The sequence below is a fragment of the Anguilla anguilla genome, chromosome 7 (genome assembly GCF_013347855.1).
Source record: "Anguilla anguilla isolate fAngAng1 chromosome 7, fAngAng1.pri, whole genome shotgun sequence".
Lineage (NCBI taxonomy): Eukaryota > Metazoa > Chordata > Actinopteri > Anguilliformes > Anguillidae > Anguilla > Anguilla anguilla.
Genome location: NC_049207.1, coordinates 550,655 through 560,876, shown reverse-complemented (window position 1 = coordinate 560,876; position 10,222 = coordinate 550,655). Strand labels below are relative to the sequence as shown.

The 10,222-nt window shown below is 52.5% G+C and overlaps 1 protein-coding gene across 1 annotated transcript; it reads right to left on the bottom strand.

Annotated features, from left to right (window-relative positions):
• Positions 1-214: 214 nt before the first annotated feature.
• On the bottom strand, positions 215-9,235 carry btr12 (bloodthirsty-related gene family, member 12). The gene is made up of 7 exons (XM_035427586.1): positions 9,158-9,235; positions 6,179-6,801; positions 5,997-6,092; positions 2,360-2,593; positions 1,967-2,114; positions 1,607-1,633; positions 215-910 (listed from the first exon to the last, which is right to left on the bottom strand). Exons 1-7 carry the CDS (start codon positions 9,162-9,164, stop codon positions 366-368), a joined length of 1,680 nt encoding a protein of 559 aa, XP_035283477.1. The 5' UTR covers positions 9,165-9,235; the 3' UTR covers positions 215-365.
• Between the last annotated feature and the right edge of the window lie 987 nt (positions 9,236-10,222).

Genomic DNA, 10,222 nt, shown 5'->3' with positions numbered 1-10,222 from the left:
GTTTGCAGTACAGGGGGAGTGGTTTTGGAGAGAGGTGGGGTCTGTAGCACAGAGAGAGTGGTTTGGGAGAGGGGTGGGGTCTGTAGCACAGAGAGAGGGGTTTGGGAGAGGGGTGGGGTCTGTAGCTCGGGGAAAGGGGCGGGGTCTCTAGCGCGGGGAGAGGGGCGGGGTCTGTATCTCAGGGGGAGTGGTTTGGGAGAGGGGCGGGGTCTGTAGCACGGGGGGAGGGGTTTGGGAGAGGGGTGGTGTCTGTAGCTCGGGGAGAGGGGCGGGGTCTGTAGCACAGGGAGAGGGGTTTGGGAGAGGGGTGGGGTCTGTAGCTCAGGGGGAGTGGTTTGGGAGAGGGGCAGAGTGTGAGATTTTGCTCAGCTGTGCTTGACGGGTGAGATGATGAGGGGGGCGGCGTTCTTGCCGTCATGGGCGGGGCAGGGGCTGAATATGGGGAACAGGCTCTCGGTGAAGGCGTCCATGAAGGTGTAGAGGTGCGCGTGCGCCTTCACGTCGTAGAAGGACACCTGCCCCGCCTCGTAGTCCAGGTACACGCCCACCTTGCTGGGGAGCTCGGGGACCAGCAGGGGCAGGCGGGCGGAGCTTAGGGCCTTGATCTCCCCGCCCTTCAGCCACAGGCACCAGAACCCGTTATCGGGGCTCAGCCGGATGTCCCCCTTCCTGTGGGCGGACTGCCGCGCCACGCCCAGGGTCCAGGCGGTCTTGGAGCCCACCTCCACCTCCCAGTAGTGGCGGCCGGAGCTGAGGCTCTCACGGCTGAGCACGAACAGGGCGGGGTGGAAGCGCCGCGTGGCCTCTCCCTGCGGAGCCGGCTGCTTGCGCTCCTCAAACCACACCTTCCTCCCGTCCGCTGACAGCGCCAGGCTCCGCTGAGCCGTGCCCGAGTCCAGAAACACCTCACCTGCAGAGACAGCATGGGGTCAAACTCAGCAGCACCTCCTGCAGGGCTGGATGAGGAATTACAGCCTGTTCCTACAATATAATGACTGCACACCCCAACACTGTGTGAGTTCAAGTATATGTGCACATATTCATTTTTGTCATTAGTTAGACAGCAGTATTTACATAATTATGATTGTTATTGCTGCAGTTGCTAATCTGGCTACAGATGTGTGCTGTGTGACGTGAGTGTGTGATGTGATGCGAGTGTATGATGTGATGTGTGTGTGATATGATGTGATGTGAGTGGGAGTGTGTGATGTGATGTGAGTGTGTGATGTGTTTGATCTGAGTGTGTTGTGTGATGTGAGTGGGAGTGTGTGATGTGAGTGTTTGATGTGAGTGTGTTGTGTGATGTGAGTGTGTTATGTGATGTGAGTGTTTGATGTGAGTGTGAGTGTATGATGTGAGTGTGCTGTGTGAGTGTTTGATGTGAGTGTGATGTGAGTGTGTTTGATGTGAGTGTGAGTGTTTGATGTGAGTGTGTTGTGTGATGTGAGTCTGGTGTGTGATGTGAGTGTGTGATGTGTTTGTACCTTTTCAAACCTGTATTTTGTAGTTGTCCAATGACCATGATATGCACTTTTATATGTCGCTTTGGGTAAGAGTGTCTGCTAAATAAATGTAATGTAATGTAATGTGTCAGAGAGAAACGTACTTGCATAGTTCTGTAGCTTACGTAACTCTGTGGAGAAAAGAGATCGCAGTCAAATTCAAACACAGAGGTTGTAGAATTTTAAATCTTCATTGGGGGTAAGTGGATTCTTGGTCTCAGCCTGCAGATTAAATGTCCTGAAGCATAGTTTTTAAAGCTGCCTCATACCCAACAGGCCTTCTAAGTCTAGACTATATTTGGCTTTAGTTAGCATTGGATAAGCAGATAAGGACCAGCGTTACTCATCGGTCTGCAGCATCATTTCCATTACCCATTCCTCACTCATTCCCTTATCATTTTTCCTGTTACGGTCTGACCTAGACCAGATTGTAACACTGTGACCAGCCTAGTCCAATCACAGACCTTTGCTGTAGAGTCTCTTGAGCATGTCTTGGCTCTTTTCCAGCAGGGCGCTGACTGATGACCTCACAGTCCCCACATACAGGTCAGTATTCACGGACACGCCGGACCAGTCCATCGGCTCAGGGGGAGGGGCCAAAGTGGGGAGGATCTACAGCATAGGACACAACATTACAGTTAATGTGCAGTGTATTATGCGTGGATAGTGTGTGAGTAATGCATGAGAAGTGGTGAGCTATCGTGTTTGGGCAGTGTATGAGTAGTATGTTTACAGTGTGTGAGTAATGTGTCAGTACTTTGTGTGCAGTGTGTGAGTTGTGTGTGCAGTGTGTGAGTTGCATGTGCGCAGTGTGTGAGTTGTGTGTGCAGTGTTCACGCAGTGCGGCAGTATCAGACCTGCAGCACCAGTAGTTTGTCATCAGTGTGAGCGAGTGCCTCCAGCTCGGAGCTCCTCTTCCTCAGCTGGTCCAGCTCTTCCTCCAGGCCGTGGGCCAGCTCCTGGGCCTGCCGCTCCGCCTCCCGCTGCCGCGCGGTGATCTGCTCCACCACCTCCGCCTGGCTCTGCTCCACCAAGCGCTGCAGCTCTGCATACACCTTCCAGCTCTCCTCCAGCTCCCGCTGCGCTGAGGTCTGTGCCCGGAGCACCACACATTAACCACAGCACCCACACACCAACTACAGCAGCCACACACCAACTACAGCACCCACACACCAACTACAGCACCCACAGCACCCACACACCAACTACAGAACCCACACACCAACTACAGCACCCACACACCAACTACAGCACCCACAGCACCCACACACCAACCACAGCACCTACACACCAACTACAGCAGCCACACACCAACTACAGCACCCACACACCAACTACAGCAGCCACACACCAACTACAGCACCCACACACCAACTACAGCACCCACAGCACCCACACACCAACTACAGCACCCACACACCAACTACAGCAGCCACACACCAACTACAGCACCCACACACCAACTACAGCACCCACAGCACCCACACACCAACTACAGAACCCACACACCAACTACAGCACCCACACACCAACTACAGCAGCCACACACCAACTACAGCACCCACAGCACCCACACACCAACCACAGCACCCACACACCAACTACAGCAGCCACACACCAACTACAGCACCCACACACCAACTACAGCAGCCACACACCAACTACAGCACCCACACACCAACTACAGCACCCACAGCACCCACACACCAACTACAGCACCCACACACCAACTACAGCAGCCACACACCAACTACAGCACCCACACACCAACTACAGCACCCACAGCACCCACACACCAACTACAGCACCCACACACCAACTACAGTACCCACACACCAACTACAGCACCAACACACCAACTACAGAACCCACACACCAACTACAGCACCCACAGCACCCACACACCAACTACAGCACCCACACACCAACTACAGAACCCACACACCAACTACAGCACCCACACACCAACTACAGCACCCACACACCAACTACAGCACCCACAGCACCCACACACCAACTACAGAACCCACACACCAACTACAGCAACCACACACCAACTACAGCACCCACACACCAACTACAGCAGCCACACACCAACTACAGCACCCACAGCACCCACACACCAACTACAGAACCCACAGCACCCACACACCAACTACAGAACCCACACACCAACTACAGCACCCACACTCCAACTACAGAACCCACACACCAACTACAGCACCCACACACCAACTACAGAACCCACACACCAACTACAGCACCCACAGCACTCACACACCTGAACACAGCAGCTAAACACAGCACTCACACAGCAGCTAAACACAGCACTCACACACCTGTACACAGTACCGACATGGCTGAACACAGCACTGACACACCTGATAACATACTCTCCCATGTTTGGAGAGTTGTGTGCAAATCAGCCCTGTGGCTTGCAGGCCACAGGTGTAGGTTAGGTGAAGCTGGGGTGTATGCTACACAGGGCGGGGTCTTATAATTCGTTGAAAGGTACATAAGGCAGTAGGTGTGAACTTCCCTTTTTAGGGAGGTTTTGTTCTTCTTGTGGGTCAAAGGCCACACTGCTGTTATAAAACCTTACTTCCCTGAACTAAAGATCGGTCTCTCACTGTTAAGGTGAAGAGTGAGACGCTTTGACTGCACCGGCCCAGGCTGCCCCTGGGTGCCAGGTTAGCCAGTAAGTGGCAGGGGTTTTTGTCAGTGAGGCAGTGTGTTTTTGTCAGTGAGGCAGGGGTTTTTGGCCAGTGAGGCAGTGTGCTTTTGTCAGTGAGGCAGGGGTTTTTGTCAGGGAGGCAGGGGTTTTTGTCAGTGAGGCAGGGGTTTTTGTCAGTGAGGCAGGGTTTTTGGCCAGTGAGGCAGGGTTGTTGGCCAGTGAGGCAGGGGTTTTTGTCAGTGAGGCAGGGGTTTTTGTCAGTGAGGCAGGGTTTTTGGCCAGTGAGGCAGGGTTGTTGGACAGTGAGGCAGGGGTTTTTGTCAGTGAGGCAGGGGTTTTTGTCAGGGAGGCAGGGGTTTTTGTCAGTAAGGCAGGGGTTTTTGTCAGGGAGGCAGGGGTTTTTGGACAGTGAGGCAGGGGTTTTTGTCAGGGAGGCAGGGGTTTTTGTCAGGGAGGCAGGGGTTTTTGTCAGTAAGGCAGGGGTTTTTGTCAGGGAGGCAGGGGTTTTTGGACAGTGAGGCAGGGGTTTTTGTCAGGGAGGCAGGGGTTTTTGTCAGTGAGGCAGGGGTTTTTGTCAGTGAGGCAGGGGTTTTTGGACAGTGAGGCAGGGGTTTTTGTCAGGGAGGCAGGGGTTTTTGTCAGGGAGGCAGGGTTTTTGGCCAGTGAGGCAGGTGTTTTTGGACAGTGAGGCAGTGTGTTTTTCGCCAGTGAGGCAGGGGTTTTTGTCAGTGAGGCAGGGGTTTTCGGCCATGTCCATGTGATCAGAGCAGCAGGTGCTGGAGTCCTTATGAATGCAGAGAACCTCTGACAGGACTGGTCTGACTGGTCTGACTGCCTCCTCCCAGAAAACAAACATCTCACCCTGTTAAATATTTACATTCAGGCATGTAGCAAACGCCCTTGTCCAGCACCAGGGGGAGGCATGAAGGAGGTGGTGGGAAAGAGATATCTTTCAGTGTGCACTGAATGACCCTGTAGGGGTTAAGTGTGCACTGACAGACAGGCCCGTGTGTAACAGTATCCTCTTTGTATTTATACACACAGCTGAGGGTCCTCAGTCTGTAATGATGACTCAGGTCTGGACTAAACGTGGCTCCACTAGAGTTTGCAATAAGGCAGTGCTAAAAAAAAACACTAACACTCAACATGCAGAAGGGAATCTGCCTGTTTCACTCTCACTCACTCACTAGATCTGTCACAGAGTCATTCATTCACTCATCCTGTCTCTCAATCACTCACTTGCATGCATTCATTCTCTCACTCACACACTCATTCACTCACTCACTCAGGCACCCAGTCACTCACTCACTCACTCAGTCACCCGATCACTCAGTCACTCAGTCACCCAGTCACTCATTAACTTACTTTCTCACTCTCTCACTCACTTACTCACTCACCCAATAATTCAGTCACTCATTCACCCAGTCACTCACTCACTTTCTCACTCAGTCACTCAGTCACCCAGTCACTCACTCTCTAACTCATTCACTCACTCTGTCACCCAGTCACTCAGTCACTAAGTCACCCAGTCACTCACTCACTCTCTAACTCATTCACTCACTCTGTCACCCAGTCACTCAGTCACCCAGTCACTCACTCACTCACTTTCTCACTCAGTCACCCACTCTCTCACTCACTCATTCACTCACTCTGTCACCCAGTCACTCATTCACTCACTCACTCACTCACTCACTCTGTCACCCAGTCACTCGCTCACTCACTCCATCGCTTGCTTAATCATTCGCTCACTTGCACGCACTCACTCGCTTACTCACTTTGATGACTTTGACAGACACTCACTCATTCCCTCATTCACTCACCTTGATGACCTTGATAGACTGTTTGATCTCCTCAAGCTTCTTAGCTCTCTCCTTGATCAAGTGTTTTACTTCTGACCTCCTCTTACCCAGGTGACTCTATGGAGAAAAAATGGTTAGCGTTAGCACTTTCAGTGCCTATAGTACTCCTGTACTGGTTAGCGTTAGCATCGTTCTGGTCTCACCATTTTCCGCTTCCACTCGCGGTCGATGGAAACGATGTTGTGCGTGCGGTGTGCAGTGTCTGCACAGGCGGTGCAGACGCAGGTGTGGTCGTTGCGGCAGTAGACCTCCAGGAGGCGCTGGTGTTTCTTGCAGACCTGTTCCTCGAGGCGGGGCAGGGGCCGAGTCAGGCGGTGGGAGGCGAGCTCTTTGACGCGACGGTGGGGCAGGAGGTGGGCCTCGCAATACGACCCACAGCAGGTCAGGCACGACTTCACTGCCCTCATCTTCCTCCCAATGCAGGAGTCGCAGGCCACATCCCCCACCTGCGCAAAGTCTCCACCCACCGACTCCCCCGGCCTGGCGTCCGGCCCCGCCCCCAGCCCCGCCTCCGCCACGCCCAGCCCCTGGAAGTGGGTGGAGATTTCGGCCAGGACGCGGTTGACGCTGAGTTCGGGCCGCCGGGGGAAGTTCTTCTTGCACATGGGGCAGACGCACTGCTTGCTGTGGGTCCAGTAGCCCTGCAGGCAGGCCTTGCAGAAGCTGTGGCCGCAGGGCGTGGACACCGGCTCCACAAACACCTCCAGGCAGATGGAGCACTGGAACTGCTCCTCGGTCAGAGAGCGCCCCCCGGGGGAGCCCAGACCTGGGGGGAGTACAGCCTCAGTCAGCACCCCAATACAGCCCCCACCGCCTACAGCCCCCACCCCAACACAGCCCCCACCCCCTACAGCCCCCACCCCAATACAGCCCCCACCCCCTACAGCCCCCACCCCAATACAGCCCCCACCGCCTACAGCCCCCACCGCCTACAGCCCCCACCCCAACACAGCCCCCACCCCCTACAGCCCCCACCCCAATACAGCCCCCACCGCCTACAGCCCCCACCCCCTACAGCCCCCACCGCCTACAGCCCCCACCCCAATACAGCCCCCACCCCCTACAGCCCCCACCGCCTACAGCCCCCACCCCCTACAGCCCCCACCGCCTACAGCCCCCACCCCAATACAGCCCCCACCGCCTACAGCCCCCACCCCAATACAGCCCCCACCGCCTACAGCTCCCACCCCAATACAGCCCCCACCCCCTACAGCCCCCACCCCAATACAGCCCCCACCCCCTACAGCCCCCACCCCAATACAGCCCCCACCGCCTACAGCCCCCACCCCCTACATTTTGTTTGGGTTGTCATTCCAAATTTGTATCCTCTCTGTTAGAGTGGTATGTCTATGCTGTAATACTGTGCTGTGAAGCTGCAACCACCCCGTTGATCATACCCTATTTGTCCTGATCTGTAAATTTAAGTTCCCTTTTTCTTGTGGTTCCCTCGCTACTTGTGCCTGGGTAATCCTTATGCTTGTGCCTGGGTAATCCTTATGCTTGTGCCTGGGTAATCCTTATGCTTGTGCCTGGGTAATCCTTATGCTTGTGCCTGGGTAATCCTTATGCTTGTGCCTGGGTAATCCTTATGCTTGCGCCTGGGTAATCCTTATCCACTTCTTTGCACCTGTAATCTGGATGTGTAAGTGTGTCTTTGTAAAGGGGTATCTGACCGGGGCAGAGCCGCAGTATAGCAGCAGTTCTGCCTCCAGAGGGCCTCAGAGGCAGTGCCGAATGTGTGCATTTGAGAAAAGGGATTTCATTACCAAACAAATGGCAGGGAACCTGGGTCATCGTTTGTTTTGTGAATAATTGGAAATCTGGGTTTCCCAGCAGAGGTATAAAATAACGACAGATGCTATATTTGTGAAAAAGGGAATGCCTATTTGGAAAATTAATTGTGTTTTCACGATGGAACAGTCTGTATTCTCAGAATAAAAAGGCATGGGGATCTCCCACTGTTCTGGGACAACTCTGTTTATTGTTGTTTGTTTGGCAGTCTTGCTTCGGATTGGCTGAGCTCTAAACAATGCACCAATCTCCCAGACACGCACACACACTCACACAAACACACACACACACACAAACCCACAAACCCACACAGACACACACTCTCTCTCTCACACACACACATACACTCTCACACTCATGCACACACACACACTCTCACATTCATGCACACACACACACACACACACACTCCCTCTTTTGAAAAAATTTAGATGCTTTTTAACACACATTGACTCACAGCCATACCAACATTTTGCTGTTTCACTGTGTTGGGGAAACAGGTTTGGCTGTCACACAGTCATACCTCTGGTGTATAATGCCTGTGGAATGTAGAACTGCCCGATCCAGCCTCCCCTAGCACGACAGCTCAGGAGGAACCCTCTGACAACGCTACAACAACGCTGTGAAAACAGCCCAGCAACTCCCTGGCAATGCTCCAATAAAATACATTGAATTTCAAAAAACAACACCAGCTTCCTCTCCACACCAAGCCATGCATGACTCACTCAAACTACCTCACTGTGGACATAACACAACTACACAACAGCACAGGCCCCCACCACACAACTACACAACAGCACTGACCCCCACCACACAACTGCACAACAGCACAGACCTGCTCCACACAACTACACAACAGCACAGACCTGCTCCACACAACAGCACAACAGCACAACAACACAGACCTGCTCCATACAACAGCACAACAACACAGACCCCCACCACACAGCTACACAACAACACTAACCCCCTCCACACACCTACAAAACAGTACTGACCTCGTCCACACAACTACACAACAGCACAGACCCACTCCACACAGCTACACAACAGCACAGACCCGCTCCACACAGCTACACAACAGCACTGACCTCGTTCACCACACAGCTACACAACAGCACAGACCCGCTCCACACAAGGACACATATGTCCAGTGTGATAAATTCCCCAATATTTTACAGATTCAGGCAGCTTTAGAAAGGTTTTAGTGAAGTGAAATCCACACATTCCAATTTCCCTCCTAATTCAAAAACTCCTGGAACATTGTCTTTCCTATTAGTCCTGTAGGATGAAGCTATCAGTGAGAGAGAGAGGGATAAAATGAGACTCACTCAGCATGCTGATTTCTCTTCTCTGCTCGTACTTGTAGGGTCTCCCTCTTCCTTCTCCCAATATTCCAGAAACTACCAGACTTCCCCTTTCCTACCACCCTCTCTCTCTCTCTCTCTCTCTCTCTCTCTCTCTGAGGAGTGGCAAGAGAGAGGGGGTGTACCCACAGGTGCAGTTATACCTGTTAGGAAGCCAGCCGAGCAGTGATTGGTGAAAAACACATGGATCTTTGTTTATTGCGTCAGAGAGTGCATTGCTCCATTACCTTAACAATGTGGCCAAATCTTCATTCACCCCAACACCACCCCGACCGTAAACGGTCAGCATGCACACGATATATACTGACAGATAGAGAGATTCCCACGCCTGTCAGTATGTTCCTGACCCACCCCTGGGGGTATTTACTGTACCCCTGTTCAAGACATGCTGGTAATTTTCTCTCCATCAGCCTGTAATGGTTGGTTTTAACCAGCAGGGGGAGCCCTGGAAATCACCCAGTGCCTGGAGATTGGACTGGATTTATTATTGTGGATATTTATGGCACTATTATCCAGAATCAATGTCGACGCGTGTGGGCGCGATGGGTGTGTGGGCGTGTGGATGTGTGGGTGTGGGGATGTGTGGACGCAGTTATGTTATGCATTGGTTTATGTTATGTCAGTGGAATTCCATTAAGTTCTCGCATTGTGTATTGTGTTTGTGTACACACGCGAATGTGTATTTTTGTGATTTATGAGTGTGTGCATGTGTGTGTGAGAGAGTGAGAATCATGTGTCAAGTGACATAAATCACATCAAAACACTGTCTACAAAAAAATAAATAAAAAATGCAGTACATATGTGCGTTTAAAACGTATTGGCTCACATATTTCCTGAATGCAAGCTCACCGCATGTCCGAATCGGCAGAGAAACTGTTAGTATTCCCTAACCATGAAATATTGGATGTTTTGACGTGTATATGGCAAATACGCTAAATGCCGGGGAATACAGCGGCATGTATAATGCATCTTACTGTTGACCCTGCAGCATTCCGCTTATGGACCCTAGTGCGTAAATTATGTGCAACA